General features: G+C 37.3%; 1 protein-coding gene across 1 annotated transcript in view; it reads right to left on the minus strand.

The window, feature by feature from the left end:
* Dgki (diacylglycerol kinase iota) overlaps positions 1–23,468 on the minus strand; it is a 423,036-nt gene that overhangs the window by 148,372 nt on the left and 251,196 nt on the right. Inside the window, 5 exon segments of the mRNA XM_042677203.1 lie at positions 796–995; positions 12,827–12,938; positions 14,717–14,790; positions 19,070–19,132; positions 20,207–20,262. Of these exon segments, the coding sequence (XP_042533137.1) occupies positions 796–995; positions 12,827–12,938; positions 14,717–14,790; positions 19,070–19,132; positions 20,207–20,262 (505 nt within the window).

Below are 23,468 nucleotides of genomic sequence, written 5' to 3' on the forward strand. Positions count from 1 at the left end.
AGATGACTCAGATTCCATTGTTTTTCCAGCCACTTCTCCAAGCCCAGGGAGACAATCAAATCTCTCAACTGGAGCAAGGCATACTATAAAATAAAGATGCACTTGAAGCTCTTTTGTCATTGCTTTACCTCAATTCAGATTATGAAACACTGAGAAACAGAGAGAGAGAGAGAGAGAGTCCAGGAAGGATGACAGGTACTTAGGAGTAGAAAAATGGGTCCAAATGCCACCCAGGAAGGCAAAACAGACTTGAAGCACTGGAGTACAAAAGATTCCAAAACAGAAGCATTGGGAAGGGGACCACTACGAAAAGGCAGCAAGGGAGTGAGACGTGAATAAGGGTGAGCCACAGACCAGCTCAGCCAACCTCCAACGGCAGAATATCCATTTTCCAAAGGACATTCAGTAAAGAACAGGCTGACACGACTCTCCCTAAAGTAAAGCAGAAAGAATACTTTCTCTGGACACATTATACAGCCCTCGAATCCCTACTGATATTTTTCTAGTCTCCCTATAGATACCTACGCTCAAGTGGATAGTGAAAAAGAATCATCTCTCTCACATCCAGAAAAGATCCCCGAAAGGAGGGTCACGTGACTCTAGCTAAATGTAAAGAAACAAATGCATGGGGGGGGGGGTGTCCTCATGAGAGATTGAGACCAGGAAATAACTGACCTTTGCGGGCTTTTCTCCCTTTTCTAACACAGTGAGGTCCCTAGACCATGCGCATGCTCTGCAATCTGCCCCTCCCCCCACGGCCTTGGCATTAACCCAGTAGGCAAGGAGCAGACTCACTCGTTAAGTAAGGGCATGGAAGTCCTCCTCTTGCTCTTCTGTACCATGTTCGCCTGATTCCTCAAGGAGATTCGAATCATAGCGGGCGCCAGCCTACACGGCTCCCCATCCACTTGCATGGGGATGGACTTGTACGTCAATAGCATCACTTCTCGACACTGATGGAGTCTTTCTCCATGGCCCCCGACTTGCAGGGCGGCCTGTCAAAACACGTGGAAGGAGAACCAGGAGTGAGTGCCTGTTTTCTAGGAAAGCTAGAAACCTCAAGTCAATGCCACACAAACTGAAGAGCCTTTGTAACCACCCCAAACCCACAGTATGTGTACACTAAGAAACCCACATCAACCATCAGAACAAGTAACCCACATAGTCAAAGCTTTTGACAGGTTTTACTGTAAGTTCCCACTGATAACCACTTTCGGGTTTTAAGTATGTGAAATCTGAACTCATGTATACTAGTTAGATACGAACGTTTTCTTTGATGTTATCTACTCTCATGAAATAGTCAATGACAGCACAACAAAAATGTACATATGTGAAAATGGAGCCACATAGACTGGGAATATGGATCAAGTTGGGGAAGATGGGGGAAAATGGTGGAAGGGGTGCCATACACTATGCTCAGAAACTCACTTTTGAATTGAAAGCTTTTTATAACAACTACCTAATGATAATAATAAAAATAATAGCAAATTAAAATAATGAAATTAAAAAGGAAGGACCCTCTTCCTCTAATCACTGTTTTTAAATAAATTTAAGTAACTATTGAATAATCTCACTTGTGCTTGATAACATTTTATTATGAAGAAGTGAGCATGTACAGAAAACATAAACAGCTCTTCTCACTGATTGTCTGTGAATATGTATCTTTGTCATCTTTGTTCAGTGGAGATATCTAGCCCCTATCAATGTGAGTTCCTCACAAGTCAAGAGGAGGAGGAGGAGGAAGAGGACAGCATGTTCAATTTCACTGCAAGTGGCATGCCATTAGCCTGGAATTTAATGATGCAATTTGGGGATGGGGAAAATCTCTGTGCTTAAAGCTATTTAAATCAACAATCATTCCTCTATAGTATTCTCAAAGTTAGAATAGTACAGAATTAACAATGTATCCTGGAGCAATGGGATAAGACCTGTAAATCTGAGGAGAAACATAACCTATTAGTTATTAATACTAGCCTAGGAGCAATTATCCCTTGCATTAGATGTATTTTTTTATCTTGTCAAGGAAGAAGTGGAGAACTGAAGAAAATGTAATACTAAAACAGCACATATGGGCTAATGATAAAATGTAACTTAGATTGCACTCAATAATTCATCTACTCAGTTCATAATCAATAGGACTAGATGGGGAAAGAAGATGTGATCAATAATGAGGGGGAAATGAAGCAATCACAGGATAGACTTAAGAGCAAATTGGACACAACAGAAAACAAAGGTCATGGAAGATGAGAAAGCAGATCAATAGAAATTACCAAGTTCTAAAGGAGAGAAAGAAATGTTTTATTTTATTCCACAGCCCATGAGACAATGGTAAGCAATCATTACAATGATTAAAATGCGTGTAATTGAATACAAGGGAACACAATTAATAAAAGAGTAGAAATACATGGATGAAAAAAAATCCCAAAAATTTTAAAAGAAAATCAGTGTTCAAAGTCAAGATCAATGAATCTAAAACAGGGTAAATACATGGACAACCAAATACCTACCACCATAATCCCCCCCCCAAAAAAAAGATGTCCAGATTCTAATTCCTAGAACCCATGAAAATCATTCAAAGTGAACGCACAGTTTTCAGGAGTGGGTAAACTATAGATGCAGACATTGGAAGATCATTCAGGGTAATTGGAGGGGCCCAATGTAATCACAAAGACCCCTGACTGGGAGACCAAAGCAAGAGGGTCAAAGGTAGAGAAGATGATAATGTGAGAAAACACAGGTTAGAGTGACACAGGTACATCAGTCACATGAAGCTGCCAGCCTGTGGAAGATGGAAAAGACAAGGAAACCGGTTCTCTCCCATAGACTCTGGGAAGGATCACAATTCCATCTGCTCCCTCAGATTTCCAAACTCACAGATGAAAAACAGCCATATGTGTTGTTCTTGGCCACTGTCTGCTCACTCTTTTACAGAAGCCACGGGAAAGAAATACAACCACAAAAAGCATTAACAGTAAAGATAAAAGAAAACACTCTCAAGAGCAGAGAAAGAAAAGACACAGTAAACCCAGGAGAATACTGATGAAAAATAATACTTGACTTTTTATTTTTTACAAATTATGGAGGCTAGAAGACAATGAAATGGCATCATTAAATTACTGAACAAAGAGAACCAAATGATCTGTTCAGAATTCTGTTATCTCTGAAAATAGAATTCGAGAACTTTGTGCCAAAGAAATGTTTCTGAAGAATAGAACTGGAAGTATCTGTTGCAAGTAGACCTTTATTACAAGAAATGCTAGAGGCAACCCTCCAAAATCAAACAAAGTGACACCACATAGAAACTTGATCTGATAGAAGGAACAAAGAATTCTGGACATGGTGAATGCATTGACAATGACTATAGATTTTTTTTCCTCTCATATTTTAATTTCTTTAAAAGACAACAGACTAAAGCAACAATAAAGCAAAACAATAACAATCTATTGTGAAGGCTATATAGGTTATGTAAAATAAGATACATGGATTAAAAGAACACAGAGTAAGAAAGAAAAGCAGAATTAGGAGAAAACTTGGCTAACAAATTACTTGTCTCAGGAATGGAAGGGGGAGGGGTCTTACAGATAGTGAAAGAAGCAAGTGTCATAAATACCATTGGGCCAATGGACTTAACAATTCCTGTTAAATGGAGAAATTCCTTCCAAACTTAAGAGGATAAAAACACAAGAAGAAATTAAAAAGCTGAAAATTTCGGTATCTATTGTTACCATAAAAGAAAATTTAAAGCCAAATGATTTGTTAGAAACTTTTATAGAATGTTAGGAAAAAAATAATCTTAGTCTTTATAATTTTTTTCTTTCCTTTGGAAGTCCTGGAGTTTGAACTTGGGGCATCACATTTGCTCTGTTGCTGGTCTACTGTCCTATTTTTGCTGGCGATTTTTGAGATAAGTGTCTCATGAACTTTTCTGCTCTAGTTGGCCTTAAACCAAAATCTTTTTGCTCTCAGCCTCAAAAACTAGCTAGGATTCAATGTATAAATTTTTTCAGAAAATAGAACAGAACATAAATTTTTATCTTTACTTATGGGACCTGCAAACCTGTGTGAAAGCTCAACTATGATATTAAAAGAAAATTTATTGACCAGTATCATTCATAATTATAGGTAAAAAGTACTTAAGAAAATATTACTATACTACATTAAATATAGGAATTAAAAACATGTCACAAGAAGGGTTCATTTAAGAAATGCAAATTTGTGTGTGTGTGTGTGTGTGTGTGTGTGTTTTTGTGTATGTGTGTGTGTGTGTGTTAGTACAGGTACTTGAACTCAGGGCCCTGAGCTCGTTTGTTTTTTTGCTCATGGCTGGTACTCTACCACTGTTTTTTCTGCTGGTTAGTTAGAGCTAAGAGTCCTTCAGATTTGTCTTTCAGGGCTGTTTCCAAACAGTTCTCAGTCTCCTGAGTAGCAGGCATAAGCTACCAGTGCCCAACAGTATAAATTTTTTCAAGTGAATAGGTTTCATGATTTAAGCCAAGTACAGCAAAAAATTATATGTTGCTTCTGTAGATTTAAAAAAATCATTTGATTCAATACACCATTCAATTGTGTTCAAACGCTCTCAGGGAACTAGGACTAAAAATTCCTTAAGGATAAAAGTGTATTTGAACAAACCATTATGCTAAGTAAATATCGTATCTCACTAGGAAACACAGAATGCTCCACTCAGATCAGAACAATGATAATATGTTTATTCTTATCATTTGTTCAGATTCAGTGAGAATCTTGTTCAGCAAATTATTGAATGTATTTGCCAATTTAATAAGGTAAGAAAGCTGGGCACTGGTGGCTCATGGCTAAGAGCAGCTGGAGCAGGAAAGTCTGTGAGACTCTTATCTCCAATTAATCACATAAAAAGCTAGAAGTTTCCCAAGGCTATCTACAAATTCAATGCAATACCTATCAAAATTCCAACCTCATTCTTCAAGGAAATAGAAGAGGCAATCCAAAAATTCATATGGAACAATAAAACACCCAAACAGCAAAAATGATCTTCAACAGAAAGAACACTGCTGGAGGACCATCAATACCAAATTTCAAACTCTACTATAAAGCCATAGTAATTAAAACAGCTTAGTACTGGCACAAGAACAGACCTCAGGACCAATGGAATAGACTTGAAAACCCAGAAATGAACCTACAGACCTATAGCCATCTAATCTTCGATAAGGGAGCTAAAAAGAGAGAATGGAAGAAAGACAGCTTCTTCAGTAAATGGTGCTGGCAAAAAACTAAAGCTAGATCCTTATATATCACCCTGCACCAGAGTCAACTCCAAATGGATCAAAGACCTTGGAGTCAAAGTGGACACTCTGAAAACATTACAGGATGGCATAGGAGAAACCCTAGGTCTTGTTGGCACAGGCCGAAATTTTCTTAATAGAGACCCAGAAACACAACAAATCAAAGAAAGGTTGGACAAATGGGATTGCATGAAACTGCAGAGCTTCTGCATGGCAAAGGACATAGCTAGCAAGATCAATAGAAAGCCCACGGATTGGGAGATCTTCACTAGCCATACAATGGACAAGGGTCTCATATCTACAGTATACCTGGAATTCAAAAAATTAAATCCCCCAACAACAAATCTTCAAAGAAACAACTGCCCAATAAATAAGTGGGCTAAAGACTGAAAGAGAAACTTCTCTGAAGAGGAAAGAAGGATGGCCAATAGACACATGAAGAAATGCTCAACCTCTCTAGCCATAAAAGAAATGCAAATCAAAACAACATTGAGATACCACCTCACCCCAGTTAGAATGGCTAACATCAAGAATTCTAATAACAACAGATGCTGGAGGGGATGTGGACAGAAGGGAACCTTACTACATTGTTGGTGGGAGTGTAAACTTGTTCAACCACTTTGGAAAGCAGTATGAAGGTTCCTCAAAAGACTCCACATAGAGCCTCCCCTATGACCCAGCAATTCCACTTTTGGGCATTTACCCAAATGTTCACAAACAAGACCACACTAAAGCTAAAAATTAAATAAATAAAATAAAAAGCTAGAAGTGACGCTGTGGCTCAAGTTGTAGAACCCTAGCCTTGAGCAAAACGGAGCTTAGGGACAGTGCCCAAGTCTAGAGTTTGAGCCCCAGGAACAGAAAAAAAATAATAACAATAATAATGTAAGAAAAAGGTATGTAAAAAACAGCAAAACTCTGTTTACCCATAAACTACATGATAGTGTATGTAAGAAAACCTAAGATGTTTACAGAAAGCTACCACAACTAAAGCGAATTTCGGCAAGTCATAACACACATACACATTGTTTCTAAATGCTAGTAGTAATTAACACAGCATCAAAATCAGGCAGTACTTGAGAATGAATTTAACAAAAGGTGTGAGAAGAATCTGGAAACTGTAATAAAGCTACAAAACATGACTGAGAGAAATTAAATAACACTAATGATTCCTAAATATATGGAAGAGTATGGCTAATGAAGATCTTCTCCCAATCCATGCCATATAACAGACAAGGGTCTCATATCTAAAATATATCTGGAACTTAAAAAATTAAATCCCCCCAAAACAAATCTTCAAAGAAACAACTGCCCAATAAATAAGTGGGCTAAAGACTGAAAGAGAAACTTCTCTGAACAGGAAAGAAGGATGGCCAATAGACACATGAAGAAATGCTCAACCTCTCTAGCCATAAAAGAAACACAAATCAAAACAACATTGAGATACCACCTCACCCCAGTTAGAATTGCTATAATCAAGAACTCTAATAACAACAGATGTTGGAGGGGATGTGGACAGAAGGGAACCTTACTGCATTGTTAGTGGGAGTGTAAACTTGTTCAACCACTTTGGAAAGCAGTATGGAGGTTCCTCAAAAGACTCCACATAGGGCTCCCCTATGACCCAGCAACCCCACTTTTGGGCATTTACTCAAATGATCACAAACAAGACCACACTAAAGCTACCAGCACAACTATGTTTATTGCAGCATTATTTACCATAGCTAAGATATGGAGGAACCAACCCAGATGCCCCTCAGTAGATGAATGGATCAAGAAAATGTGGTATATATACACAATGGAATTCTATGCCTCCATCTGAAAGAATGACATTGCCCCATTTGTTAGGAAATGGAAAGACTTGGAAAAAATTATATTAAGTGAAGTAAGCCAGGCCCAAAGAAACATAGGTCCCATGGTTTCCCTTATTTGCGATAACTAGTATATGTCTGAGTCAAGCAGAAAAGGTCAGATAAGTTGATGTTAGGGGAATGAACCCCAAGATAAGTATTCACATTTTTTTGTGTTTTTTCCTTTCATGCAACTGTTTCTAACATATTTATAAGATGATTTCTATGTTGCTTTGTATGTCCCTCCCCCACGGTATAACCCCTGCTTTCACTGTATTTGATGTTGGTATAATTTGTGGAGGGGAAGGGCAGAAACAAAATCATTTAACTAGGGATACAGATGGACCCATTGCAACAATGAGATGTACAAGTTGTTATGTCGAAAAACGAACTTTACAACTTTGGTATGGGGGGGAAGGAATGGGAAGGGATGGGAAGGGGAAACAAAGTAGGAGGCAACAATACTTGATAAGAAATGTACTCGTTATCTTGCCCATGTAATTGTAACTCCTCTGCACGGTATTCTCACAATAAAAAGTAAAATTAAAAAAAAGAATTTCTACAAGTTGCAGATAGTGATGTCTGTATTATGAATAAAACAACCAACGATCAGAAAATTAAAATACATATATATATATACATATATATATCGAAGAATAAACCCTGCTCATATAACTATTCAGTATTGGTAGTAATATCTCAATTCTTCCAAAGTGTATCTGCATAGTCAGTGCATTCCCTTTGCAAATTCTAAGTTTTGTGAGACTGACAAACATTATAAGATTTATAGGAAAATGAAGAAGACCTCAGAAGAATCATAATGCTCACAGAAGAACAAAGTGGAATGATTTATACCATCAGATTGAAGACTTACTATAAAGCTAAAGCAATCAGGACCTTGTAGATCTGACACACCGGCCATGGGAATGGACCAATCAAAGAACAGAACTTAGAAAAATATCTGCACAAAATTGAAGGGCAGAGGCAGGTGATAACAGAAAACAAGGAAGTTTATTCAACAGTGCCGAAGGAAATAAAAAGGATAAATACTTTCCAAAAACGGATGGTAGCTGAGTGCTGGAAGTTCATGTCTGTAATCTTAGCTACTCAGGAAGTAATTTTGACAATCATGGTGTGAAGCTAGCAGGGGGAAAATAATCTACTACAGTTTGTCTCTAACTAATGAGCAAAAAAATAAAATCCAACAAAAAGTGATACTGGAGGTGTGACTCAAGAAGTAGAGCTTTCAAGCTATGCACAAGAAAGTTGAAAGAGAGCACAAGAGAGAGTTCATGCCCTGGTATACACACACACACACACACACACACACACACACAGCATAATATCTGGAAAAACCATCATTTTTGAGTCTTTCACTCCCATTTCCTGCATGGGGAACAGGAAATGTTCCTCTTTTTCTATTTCTCTTTACTTTTAACCTGTTATACTGAAAATAAATCTAAAACTAAATATTTGCTAAAACATTTTAAATGACTGAAAAGCTGTAATTAACACAATGCACAAAATTAATCTGACCTGAATCACTTATCTATAAAAGCCATAACTACAAAGTCTCAAGAAGAAAAGGCAAAAGAACATTTTCCCAAACCTATCCTGGAATAACCAGAATTCTTAAGAATTAACACAAGAATTTTCAAGACAAATTAAGCCTCCTTTATAAGACAGGAATTCATAATATCTAAAAAGTATGACTAGCACAATAAAATTTAAGAACACATACACAAAAAGCATATATTGACAGAATGCATTTGCAATAAATGAGACTTTAAAAAGGTTAACTGTGCCTCAAATATACCTCCTGTGAACTCAAGAGATACATGGCTTGTTAGCTTATGCAAAATCTAGATTATTTTGAGACATAAAATGTAATAATAAAAATAAATTTATCATTTAGCAAGATATAATTATTTGTTCTAGAGCTTTTAATAAGCTTATAAAACATAGTTACTTTATGCATTCATCTCTGTCTATTAATACATTCTCAACATCTACAGGCTTTAAGTCACTTTTCACTCAGACATTCTGTAAATTACTTTTGAGTAAGTAAACAATATATCTAGAAAACAGTTTCACGATTTTTTTTATTAAGAGGCTTTAAATATTTATGTCATTGAATCACTAATTTCTTTCCTGGAGAATTGTCATAGGAAAATAATTTGCAATGTGCATAGAGGCTTAAAAGCAATTGTATTAATTGTAGCATATTTGTAACAACAACATCAGAAACCTAAAAGTTTCATAAAGCAATAAGTATTATATAATTGGGGATGTACTCATACAAGGAAAGGGTTGGTATCCATTTGTAGTACAGGGTTTAGTTATGATAATATGATCTATGTATGTTTTGAAACATAAAATAAGCCATTGGAAGTAATCACACCAGAATATTAAAAGTATGTGTCATGTGATTCTATTCAATATTTTTACTTTAGTTCTTCAACTTCCATGTGTTATCAGAGTAAGCAAACATTTAGCGTATCATTTTTATATACAACACAGAAGCTCAACCCTGGGAATTGCTCCATGTGGTTTTTTTTTCTCTGAATGGCCTTTTGCTTTCCTAAATCATAAATTCAAAGGAACTCACACATTCTAATTTCAATTAACAAAAAGATGGATGTGCTTTCTTTAAAGTTTATGAGACTGGAATCCTTAGATGTCATGCTGAATGGCAAATTAGGCTTCCATTTCCTCCATCTGAATAATGCTTTGAACTGTCTTGAAGAGTTCTAAATTACTTGGAAACAGACTCAACATGAAAGAACCTTTCACAACTATAATGGCTGAAAATTGTTCAGAAATAAATACAAATTACAATGCCTGATTACAGCCTGTGGAAAATCTAAAAAGGTAATAGGGGAACCCAGAGCCCAGTGGAGAATCATTTTAATTAGTAGGAATGCATTTCAATCAAATAATGAATTGAAGACTTTTTCTTTGAAGTTTACAATTACATGATTAAAAAATCTAAAAGAAATATTTTTTCTTATTCCAATAATTTTATTTACAAATCTCTCTCCCACAGCCTCTCTAATTTTCCTTGTGTTTGAATTTTACTTAAATTGTAAGCAATGTAAAAATATTTATTAGTTGATTTCATGACCACAAAAGTATATAGTCCTTAATTAATTCAGGCATGTCAGTTTTCAAGAAAAATAATTTGTTGCTAATAGACTTGACAACTCTTGATGCTTTTGAATTACATGAGCTATTTTAAACTCAAAAATACACCCATACCCTCAGATAAGAACATTCTGTTTAAATTATCATCTTAAACAGATGCTTGTATTTCATATAAATTACTTTCTGAGAAATTTAATAGAAAATTGCAGAACTAAACATATGATTTTTTTTTTCATTTCTAAATGGAAAAAATACAGGGCTATCGTGCTATGTGAGTAATAAGGTTAGATGTGTGAGGAAATAGGGAAATAGATGCCAGTATTATTTAGACCACAGGATGTTCAAAACCATCCATATAGCTTACGCTATGTGTAATTCCAGCTTTCTGAGGTGGAATTATTTTAGCTGGTGGTGGTATTGGGTTTGAATTCAAGGTTTTATGCTTGCTAAGCAAGTGCTCTACCACACGAGCCACATCCCCAGCCCTTCTGGCTTCAGCTCTTTCTTAGATAGGATCTAGGCTGGCCTCAACTACAATCTTCCTTCCAGCTGTGCCTGTCATGTACATGGAATTACAGCTATGGACATCACCAGCTTGTGAGATAGAATGCTCTTGCATTGCAAACATTCTAGAGATGCTACATTGGGAGATGCTATCATACATTTGACGATAGTTCGCATATATGTTATATATTTATGTTATAGAAAGAGGAAAAATATGATTGGCAAAGCCCCACCTATTAGTATGTCTCCCTTTTTCCCAGTAATGATAGAAAGGGAGAGAAGAAAACACCCGTCCATCTAAAGATCTGTGTTCTAACACATATCTCAAGTTGCCCATGTCAGGTTTCCTTAGATGTTGTACAGATTTCAAATTTAAAATACGTAAGAACGGAGTTGGTTTCTTTTGTAATGGTCTTTTATATTTTCTATACTGTTTAATTCATTCATCCTTAACCCAGAGACCTAAGGTAGTCCCCCGGATTCACTGACCACCCTCCTTGTTTCCCCTGTACAATGGAGTCACTGCATCCAAATAACTCTTCCACTCACCAGTCTTTTCCATTGTCATTGCCATTTTCTTGCCTTAGACTTCCAGGTCTCATTTCTTCAGCTGGACACAGGTACCAGCAGGGTCATTTGTCTGTCAGCCCTGAGTGGTAGAAGTCTGGCTGCCTCCTACACTGATATCCTAGCACAAGTCTGATCCTGGCTTACCCATCTCCCCATCTCCCCACCAAGTGGGTTCTGTTTCTGCCCCGTCTGCATCTTCATCTACTATTAATGATGGTTATTCTCAGTCACCAATAATTCTTCCTTGTATGCATCCTTTTAAAAAGTTAATCCTATTTTCTCTTTGTCATGTTATCCCCTGCTATTGACACAGAGCACTTCCCTGCTATTAGGGTAGTATTGAGCTGCAATGCTGAGACATAGGTACTCCCAATCTTTTCTTTATTAGTATATAGCCATTGTACAAAGGGGTGTCACTGGGTATGTCATACAAGCACATAGTGCACATTGATTATCCAATCCCAGTGTTTTTTTTGGTACCATCACAACCACTTATTTCTAGGGATGGCAGTTCCAACAAAAACAATGACCAATTAAAGTGACAGTCTAGCCATAATGACAATAGGTGATCCTGATAAACTTCACTAACTTGAAGGACTGAGGAAGAGTCATTTGTCAGAAGATCCGCTTTGGTTTGTTTAGAATAATAGCTACAACCTTGATGTCTTCCTGCATAAAGGATCATACAAACCAAATACTATCTGTAGATTACAAGTAGAGGCTTCATTTTGATTTGCTTAAGTTATAGGATAGCCTGATTTACCCAAAATAAAATAAGTATAATTTTTAACTGGTTCCCTCCTCATTTAATAATAGATGAGAATTCTTAGTCCCAACTTGTTTGAAAATACATTCATATATATATTTATGTTTTAATGTAAGCAAACAACGTTAAAATACAAGGTGACCTAATACATAGCACCATAATATTGACTAAGGTCAGAAGAATGATGTGTTTCCATATGCAAATTGTTTAAGATGGATATGCCCATCTCATAAATAAGTAAACAGGACAATATTAGACGCAAATAACCAATTTCCTTTTGCCTTCAATATTCAAGTTCTCAGTGAACCAAGACAGTATCCAACGCTACGATTTTTATGCCAATGTTGGGATATGTCAGTGGCCTGGTGCTTGTTATTAACATAAAAAGGTTTTATTCTTCTAGAGGTTAATTGGGAAAAGTGTGAAACAAAACTCATTTATTTTTGAAGTTCAAACAAATAAACATCAGTTTTCAGAATGGCATAAAACTTGTTCATGTTTTTCCCAAGCAGCTGCATTCTGCTTCTAAGTTTGTAAACTGGGAAACCAAGAGAAAAGATCATATCAAAAGATGCTTCCTATTCACAAACTGATTTGTCAAATGGTAACTCCCTGGACAACTACTTATATATAATAAAAATGAAATGAAATGGGAAAAATAAGGCCGTGGTATGTGTGGATAAACTCTATGAGTAACAAATATATTTTAATTAAACAGTTGCATTTCTCACCAAAGAGGCCATGGTGAAGCCAATGACTTCAATGTATCCATCATCGTGTCTCTGAGGTTCAAAATCATGGTGATCTCCCGGGTTTCCCCAGGGCATTGTGCCCGCACAATATCTGCAAGACAAGGTCCAAACCAAGACAGTCTATTCACAATCATCAGGAATAAATGGACAGCTTAATAGAAACATACACGTGTCTAAAAACTCACCTATTTATCCATAAGTATGTATAGGTTCTATGTGAGCATGTATTATTGTAAAAATAGATTTAAGGAAATCAATGAATTTCTAGTTTGACTGCAAGATTTTTTATATATAAAAAGCTTTATATCCTTGGTGTAAATCTTCCCATAGGAAAAAAACGGACTTGTTTCTAACATATCAACCTGAGGTTCCTATCAACATAAATCATAATCTCAGAGCAAAGCTGTTCCCTCATGCCCACTTTCCCCCCAGCTCATTCTATATTCACATTTCTCACCACTGTAGGATTCACATTTATCTACTTTTTATGAAGTTATGAATTATCTGTTGATGGAATTTATGCCTGAAGGAAGAATTATACATGCAGGTACAAAAGAGATAAAAATAGAAATCATGATTATCATTATATAGATAGTTAAGACAAACATGCCAACAAAAATTTTTAGGTAACAAAAGTAGAGAGGAATGAAGAGAACAAAAAAATGCATGAAATGAAATTTGCAAGATGGTGGTGAATACTAATGAGAGAACGGAGAGGCCAAAGCATGACAAAGTGAGATCTTTTAGAGGGAGGGGAAGGGAGAAGAGGGACGTGAAAAGAGGGAAGGAGGGAAGGAGGGAGAGAGGGAGGGAGGGAGGGAGGGAGAGAGGGAGGAAGGGAGGGAAGGAGGGAGGGAGGAGGAAGGCAGGCAGAAAGGAAGGAAGGAAGGAAGGAAGGAAGGAAGGAAGGAAGGAAGGAAGGAAGGAAGGAAGGAAGGAAGGAAGGAAGGAAGGAAGGAAGGAAGGAAGGAAGGAAGGGAAAGATGGAGGGAGGGAGGAAAATAAAGAAAATTGGAAATGTAGCAGAAGAAAACACAAAATCAGAAGATGAAAAGGGGAAGAAAGAGAAGGGGAAGAGAAAGAGTAAAACTAATAGTAACAGCTAAGCCACTGTTTTCTGAGAATCTGGACTTTCTAGTGAATCTAAGCCAAAGCCACCTCTGGAATAAGATTGCAACTGACTATACTGAGCACTGCCAGGAACAATCAAGACACTAGGCTACGTTTTCCTAGACATAAATTTACACAGAACTCTCATTTTAATTCAATTCAGTCTGAGTAGAGCTTATTTGTGGGTTTCATGTCTGAATCATTTAGTGGGCAAGTAACAGAGGGGTATACATTTATCCCCTCCCAAATCTTGGCTTGCGATCCTGGAATCTAATTTTATGCCATTGAGGTAATGTGCTCATTTTGAGACAAGTTGATTCTAAGTATTCCTTTCTCCTGGGGTATGAAATAATACCAAAAGATCTGACATCCTGGCTAGAAAATGCTTCTCTAATTAATTTTCCAAAGCAATCATCTAGCATTGACTGAGAACAGTCAATAATTCACATTTATTATTCTTGGAGATGGTGGAGTGGAACTGGGGCAGTAACTGAGTATTAGATGGAAATCTTCCAAACAAGAGGGCTTGCTTGAATTTCTCAAGGCTAGATGAGTAGAGCAGGAATGTTCTATCACACATAATACCTCCTGCCACAGGGAACTGAGTAAACAAAACAACAGAGACCTGGAAGAGCTTCATGAAGCCATTCAACAGGACTGATTTTGATTGGTTAAGGCTGAAATGTTTCTGTTATGGAAACGGATGCCCTCTAAGCAGAGTTCTCCCCAAACCATGGAAACAATATTAACAGAGCTTACCTGGGTATATTTAAAAATACTATACACTGGAACTTCAGTTCCTGAATCTTTGGGGTGAGATCTGTCCCATCGCACTGCAACAATCAAGCCAGAAAAAGCAAAAACAAAAACAAAAAACCTTATCAAACACAGTTTACCGTCCCGCCCCCTCTTCCCTATCTTTGCTGAAGTGAATGGATTTTACCATGATTGAAAATGTATTCTGGTTATAGTGCTACTAGAGGTTATACCCAGAGTGCCATATATGTTTTAAAATTATAAAACATACCAAGCATTTGACCAACTATATTCCCTGTTCTCACAATCAAAGCAAAGATATTACTGTGAACCTTGGATTATGATTAGCTGTGTAGGCACGAGACATCTAAACCCTTAAAAAGAATAAGGAGAACAAAGCTTTGAGGGAAGGGAGTGTCATTGGGCACCACAATAATTTGATTCAATGAAGTCACACAAGTAATACTTTCTTGGTTTTTGGAGATCACTTTTGTTTTGAAACTGTTAAACAAAATGTTTGGAACCATTTTCAAGAAGTATGAATCTGCAAGATTTGGAGGGATAAAAAGAAATCTACTATAAATTAGTATCATCTTTAATATATCATCTTATCTTTGCCGAAGGGTGAAGTCTGGGCTGTAGCTCTAATTAGTAGTCAGATCTAATCAGACCTGTCATTCAGATGAAAAATATGCACTTGAATACGAGACCAAGAAAACACAAAATACTAACAAGTGCTTTGCTGTTCCAAATTTCAGCTCTTACCCACTTGACTTGAACTTCAGATTAAGCTTCTCTGTTGGAGTTTGAACATGACCTTGATCTCCAGAGCCCCATACCCTCAGTACATCTGAATACAAACCCTAATCCTTCAGTACCTTCAGTACCAGTGTCATCTTCAGACACCAGATACCTTCAGAGATTAACCAAAGAACAGTCTCCATTTCCCTTTCCCACTTTCCATTGGCACAAAATTTGAAAGAGGAAAATCTAGTCCAATGACAGACACCTCAAGGTCAGAAGTATGAAGCTTGCTCTTTTTTTAAACTTTTTAAAACTTTCCTCACCCCTTTATTTCTGAATTTCTGCGTTCTATTCTCTTTAGGAATAAGTAAAAAATCATTCCAACACTCTCTTCTTCAGGGGGAATCTTAATTTAAGTATAATGATTTAACAAGTGTTCAAGGGCATCTCTAAGTACCTTCTTTTCCTAGCTGGTTAATGCAGCCTAGTTTTCATAAGCATTCTCAAAAACTGTCTCCAGAAAACCTCACTATCCTAAATAAATGAAATAGTTTTTCTCAAATGCAATTCAGTTGAGAATTAAATTCTAGATTCTAATCAAAGGCATTTTTTGGGTAGCCTCAACTATTAAGCAAACATGAAGTCTCATGATTTATTTAAAGACTTTTGGTGAATCTGTAGTTGACCACAGCAATGAAGGAAACATTTTAAATTCTCCAAGTTAAGGGTTATAAGCAACTGAAAACTTTCAAAATGTAGAATATAACATATTAATAGAATGCAAAACAGAGTTGCTGTATTACAGAAAAATACTATGACAAAAATTATTCTGTCTTTAGGACAGAATAATTGTTGTTTCTGAGTTTTCTCTTTGTCCTTCTGGGAAATATGTCAGTGATTCGGGGAGCTCATCACATCATATAAAGATATGGACCTTGAAATACAGAATACGCCACAAAGCTTTTAATATAGTATCATATTGAACTGTACAATTCTTGAGAAGAGTAGTTTTCGATGTCTTCCCTTTCTTCCAGTACACACAATGGGAGATACTGACCTGCAAAATATGTTCTTGTTTACAGCTGAAATATTGATGACTCAAATAACAATGTGGGAAGCAAAGCAAATAGTATTATATGTGGACATTTAGAGTTGCTTTGCGTTCTCTTGGCCCAGTATTCAATATAAATATTTTACAACTGCAGCACATTTATACTGCATCTGAAATACTGAGTTTACCTTACAGAAAATATAAGGATCTATTGTCTACACATATGCTTTGTTTGGGACTGGAAGCTTCCCTACAAATGGCTCATTCATTGAAGATTCTGTGCCTAGATAGTAGTACTACTGAAAGATGATTAGTTCATGATGATCAGTGAGTTCTCAGTAGACTAATCAGCAGATTGATGCATTCATCAATGGATTAATTTTTACCTGAGTGTCTAGCTAAACAGGCTATGAGGATGTGGGGCCCACGCTGGAAGAAGAGGAGCATGGGTGCCCTAGACAGGAAGGGTATAACTTGTTTCCAAACCTTTTCTCATACCCTGTTTCCTGGCTACCATCAGATAAGAATCTTCACTCTCCCCTACTCTTTGACCACAATGCCAAGTTCCACCACAGACTCAGAAATGATGGAGTCAGAAACCACTAAACTAAAACCACTAACACCATGAGCCACAGTGAATATTACTTTATTTTCACTTATCTCTCAGATATTCTGTCACAGGAATGAGAAGCCAAACTAACCCAATATCCAGTCACTCAGATAAACTTTCATCTTTTGCATTAGGAAAGCATATACCACTGTCATGGAAGAAGCATCTCATGCCACAGCATGGTGGCCAACACACGCTGCTTTTGGAGATATTCTTGTTGTACCTGCCTTACAGATATGGAAAACCAGCTCCTCCAAAAGAGTAAATGATTTCTCCGAAGTCGTATACAAAGGAAAGGTGGACTGAAGGCTCAATCCCAAATGTCCACACTTCATTTCTGAAAGTCTTCTACCCATTGCTAAAAATATGTGATTAGATCAATTATTCTACCTGGAATATTACACGCTCATGCTGATCCTCTAATCTTTGCTAGTGATTTTCTGCCATGTAGGCCTCTCTGCAAGCTCTTCCCTATCCTTGGTAAATGTAATATGAGATGTGTAACATCAAAAGGCCTGCCAGATTTGAGCGACAGACTCTGTAGTGATTAGGAAGTATGCGGGGTTTAATTTCACTCTGGCTGACTTGATTGGAACTGACATTCACTATGGCCTCTGCCCAGCTCTCACTGGCTGGCTTGGCAGCCACTACTGATGTTCTTCCAATGGAAAAATAATACTAGCAGGAATAGTAACATTTATCTTGTGTTGGCTGGAGAGTTGGAAAATAAAGTGGCAAGTTTAATAGAATATCATTGTTACTTATATTTAATGACCAGAATTTTACCAAAAATGGAACTCTTTCCAGTTTCAGTGGGCCATGATGTATCTTTATCTAGCTTTAAAAATACAATACTTCCATTTTTACCCAGCCACTAACAGATATTTGCTTTTCACTCCATTATAAGAGAACAAGAAACAAAACATCCCAAACATAGGTGAAAGCTTATTCTAATCAATAAGAAAGGCCTTTGCCTCTGGTTTCATCAGCTTTAGGAGATTTCTGTTCAATATATGTTTTTCTGGTGGGTACAAAATTTATTTGTATCTTCTCAAGCTCCTCCATTCCTCATTAGCTTAATAGCATGTATTTTTTCTATTTTCCTATTATATACATATACATATATGTACATGCATATATATAGATATGTATATTTCCACTCCTCCTGATCACATTTCCTCTATGTAGACCATGATAAAACCAAGCACAGTTACATTGTTATACCTTTCCTATTCATATTCTTCTTCTTCAGTCTTTTGATTGATTGATACAATTGTGTGTAACAAAGCAATCTTCATTTAACTTAAGAAACATTTTGTTCTCTTTAGTTAATTTCATGCTGTTTTAGAATGTATCAGCTACAGAAAGGTAAAAGTTATCTCTCTCTTGCCTCTAAGTAGGGTATATGCAAGATCTAAACAGAAGGAAGAAATAGCAGGAGAAATCCATTCAGGGATGGGGATCTTTAACCAGACTGGAGAGGAATCACCTCAGAACAATAAAAATCAGTGCACCTTGTTTTAAAATGGAACTCTGCACAAATCCTGAAGATACTTGCTTACTCAGCACTGGATTACACTTCAAAAGCAGCACAGTCATGGCTTTGAAGAAGGTCTTTGTGATCTCATCATGGTCTGAGTTACCATGTCTCCCCTGTGCCAGCACACATTGCATCATGGCTGAATAATGTCTACCCAGTGGTTCTGCAGTGATCTGTGTGCCTTTCTCTAGGGGTGAACTGTGAGTTACTGCTAGCCTTTCTATTTGTCTATATTCCCAGCAACTAAGACAGTGTCCCATACTTAGTAAGTATTCAAAAGGTTGGCTTGATGAATTCCATCCACCAGGTGATCTGTAAACTGTGCAGTCCTGTAGGTACAGGGGTGTTTGGAAAGAAAATTGTGTGATATCCAAATTGCAAATGAAATCAACTGATACAGTCAATACTTACAACAACTTTAACATGTTTGGATAGATCTCTAGAACTTCTCTGCAGGAAATCAGAAAAGGCCGCCTATATCACAGGGAAATAAAGAAAACAGCAAATCTTAATTACAGTTTTACTAAACCTTTGCTTCTACATTATATGTATTGTATGTATTACATGTCATACCAAGCGAAAATATAAAATAGCAGATCAATGGCTAACAAATCAAAGCCTTTCTCTTTGTTTTCAAACTAAAACCTGTAATAAGATTTCAGGTTACAGGATGGTGGGAAAGCAGATAGCCCAAGGGATCTGTCTGAAGATCTATCCATAACCTGCAGCTGAGAATTTCCCACTTAACCCAGATTGTCTTGACTCCCTCTATCTAATAGTATTCATTTAAACTGTGTTCTCTTTATGACTTGTCTACATGTTCTTTTCTCCATCTCTTCTCACCCCTAAGGATGTTGCTATAATGGAAAGGAGACTCCAACAACTCTAATACATGCTTCCTTTAAAAACAATCCCTATGTTCTACAAAACTGCATTTCAACCTCAGTGTATAAATGCCATGGCAGAAGCTACTTTTTATTATAAGATAGATAGATAGATAGAAATTTTTTTCTCTCTACTTTCCTCATTCCTTCCATTACATTTGATGCTTCTTTTTTCCACATCATTACTTGTGTCATCCTGAACAACATGGAGCATCAGGGATCTAAAATTCAAAGATGGAAACCTGGCAGTGGTTATGCCTGCAATCCTAGCTACTCAGAAGCTGAGAGCTGAGGATCTCAGTTCCAAACCAACCTGGGAGGAAAGTCTGTGAGATTCTTATCTCTAATTAACTACTGAAAAACCCCAAATGGAGCTTGGCTCAAGTGGTAGAGCACCAGATTTGAGTTTATTATGCACACACATATTTTTAAAAAATTGAAGAGGATGAATAGCAATACAGTACCCTTTGTAACAACAAATTTGAAAAACACAGCCTTACTAATATTCTTTAGTGAAAACATTAAATAATAACTATGTAGGTTCATATAAATCTGTGAAGTATGTGTTATTACTTTTCATATAACTAGAATCTTTAGTACTCAGTCATACTGAGTAATTAGTATGAAGTGATATGGAATAATGAGGAAACAAACATATGCTTACCCCTGCATAGAACATTTTATTTCGAAAGCGACTATTGAATTTCTCTGGATTTGCTTCTGCAAAAGAGGAGAGAGAGACTTGTAAAGACCTCATTAAATGACCATGTTACCCCATCCTCACTCCCAGCCTCCACCCTGAAAATCCACCAGATCTGACCATTTGGTGATGCCCTTTCTCTCAGTTCTAGGCCAGCTGCTACAGAGGCACAGTGGCACAGGTATGGTTGTCCAATGATAACTCCAAATTGGCAGCATTGGAGCCAGCTGGGAGCTTGCTAAAGGTGCGAATCGTTAGGTTCTACTTTAATCTAGAGAAGCAGAATGCCTGGCTGCAGAGACTAGAAATGAGAGAGCTTGTCACCCTCTCCAGGTAACTCTCAAGAACACACAAGGTTTGAGATGCTCTGGACTCTATTAAATTGAGGCTTGGCACATATTTGGGGCAAAGATGACAGGGAAAGAAGGGAGAAAGCGGAGGACATTGCTATTTTCACTTACTTTGGGCGGGGGTGTGAATGGATGACAATAGGGTTTAATCTCAGGGCCTTGGACTTTCTAAGCCACTTGAGTTATTCCTTCCATTCTTTCGCTTTTTGTTGTTGTTGTTGTTTTGGGTTTGTTTGTTTGTTTGTTTTTCAGGTACGACGTCTCATTTTTTTGCCCACGGCTGGCTTTGGGCCACAGTCATCCTGAAGATGCATCCTACATCACTGGGATTACAGATGTGAAATGGCATATCTGGATCTTAGCTGATATTGGGACTTGGTATATTTTGCCCAGTATGGCCTCAAACCATAAATCTCCCAATCTTTGCTTCCAAAACAGCTAATATTGAAGGTATAACCATACAGCCCAGCCTATTTTTTACTGACTTCTATAGGTATGGCTTCCATAAACTACATGTGCAGCCTGCAGCTATAATTAAATACAAGGAATTTGAATCAAAATTAATAAGGAACTTGTTCTCACAATTTGCAAAAAAAAAAAAATAATAACTCTGCACTGCCATCTGTTCTCTTGCTGGTGGCAGGTCTTGGAAAATCATTTATTGTAGTGAACATACACACACACACACACACACACACACACACAGATGGCTTGCTGAATTGATACAGATTCTTACAGCAAATGTTCTGGCTGAAGAATGATTTCTTCTTGTAGCAAAGATCCTAACTGGGAAACTCCATTGGGAGTTTGTTCCTATATATCATAGAAGTTGGAGACCCAAAACAGATACAATAAGCCAGGTGCCATTTGTAATCCTAGCTATTCAGGAGGCTGAGATCTGAGATTACAGTTCAAAGCCAGCCCACGCAGGACAGTTCATGAGACTTTTATCTCAACTGGCTGCAAAAAAGCTGGAAGTTGGAGCTGTGGCTCAAATGATAGAGCACAAGCCTTGAACAAAAATCTCAGGGGCAGAATCCAGACCCTGAGTCCAAGTCCCAGGAGTGGCATAAGAGAAAAGAAAAAGGTAATGCTTTTGTAGATTGGTTCTTAACCTTTATCTACCTAAATCAATGTCCAGTTTCTGTATTTCAAAGCTTTCCTAGGCACTGTGTGACTTAACTAAGAACTCCAGGAACAAAACAAAAAGTTAATTTATAGAGAAAAGCAAGCAAGAAGAAGATAAAAATGGTCTTTATTGCTTTCTGCCCCTATTTCCATTTTTGCCCAGAGCTGACTGGCTTTCTCCCTTAGGTCTTCTTAGGATTCATGAGGCTGCTGAGTGACATGTGGGTTTTGACTCTTTTTCAATCAGATCGGGCTGGCTTCCTTCCATTTTCATTTTCAGTTGCATTAACTTTCTTGCTTTATAAAATCAGGGGTAAAATGAGAACCTTTTTTGCCATATAATTTATCATAAGTACATAGGCCTTAATGTAAAAAAAAAATGGTCAGATCCAGCTAGCAAGTTATGAGAAATGGAAAATACTAGCCACAATTCTGGCATAGAAATTTTTCAGGGCATTGATGTCTACGGCTATTAAATGAATCAGATGGTAATGATTAACATTTATATGTTTATATTTTATGGCTTGGAAAATATTCACTTCTCTATGGGGCTTTCTGTGGTCCTAGAAAAAAATCCTTTTTTTAAAAAAAAAGAAATGAGTTTTTTGTTCTTCTCAAAAGAAACCATTTCCTGTAAGACCCCCAAATTCAGAATAAAATTAAGTTTTGGGGTAGTTTTGCTTACTCATTTGTTGAAAACTGTCACCTCTGAGTTAATTTAGCCAGGTAAAAGTCATTGATATAAGTCACCTTGAAACACTGAGATGAAGATAGTTAACAGAGGTCTCAGAGGGTCATAGAAAGCAAAGGGTAAGAGAAATCATACGTATGTTTTGGCCTCAAGGATAAGAAACCTATACCTCATAGTCACAGATGGAGCCTGCCTTGGCAATAGAGTCCTTTTCTAATTCATGTATCTGACCTACTGCAAGCAATCATCACATTCAGAAGGACAAAAAAATGTCAGCTAGAGCTAAAAGAAGCGAGATGTCCTACTTAGTCCTAGAGCTGGGCCATTTCCTCCAGAGGTTAGGCAACCAGAAAGCAAGAGATAAATGGCCAGCAAACAGCAATATTCAGTCCTTCCCCATATGCTATTCAGAGGAAGTGATTAGCTTACTGCCTGTGTCCATGAATATGTACTAGAGTCCCTGTTCCCAGCCATGAGCTAAAAAGGCTTCACCGGTGGCAACATCCATAATTTGCTTATTGTTCCAATTCCTAGATCACCCATCTCCAACTCCACAAGAAGAGAGTATGACACAGTGAGATCCAAACACTTCCCATGTTTGTCCCTGCCTTATTCCACCTTCCATCTGACCACACACCAACATTTATTAGTCTCCTCTTCCTACCAAGACAAATCGTTCATTACAAAATTGACAACTCAAACAACATCAATTTATCTTTTTACAGTTCTCTAGGTCAAAATTCTGGAATGGGGTCTCCTGGCACTCTGCTTAATTAGGGTGTTACAAGGCCCAAATTAAGTTGGTCCACTGTGGGGCCCATATTGAGAGGTTCTGGGAAAGATTCACTTCCAAGCTTGCTTGGGTCACTGGCAGGATCCAACCCTTTGAGGATGCTGGGTTGAAGTTCTCTTTCCCTAGGCGAGGGTTCATTCTCACTTCCGTAGGCAATCTTCATTCCTTGGCTTGCTCCCTTCCATTGTCAAACCAACAAGAGCATCCCAAGTATCACACTCTGTATCTACCTTTCCCTCTGCCCTCCACTTCTCTTGTTAGGGG

Source organism: Dipodomys spectabilis, unplaced genomic scaffold, assembly GCF_019054845.1.
Source record: "Dipodomys spectabilis isolate Male_0828 unplaced genomic scaffold, ASM1905484v1 ptg000034l, whole genome shotgun sequence".
NCBI classification, from domain to species: Eukaryota; Metazoa; Chordata; class Mammalia; order Rodentia; family Heteromyidae; genus Dipodomys; species Dipodomys spectabilis.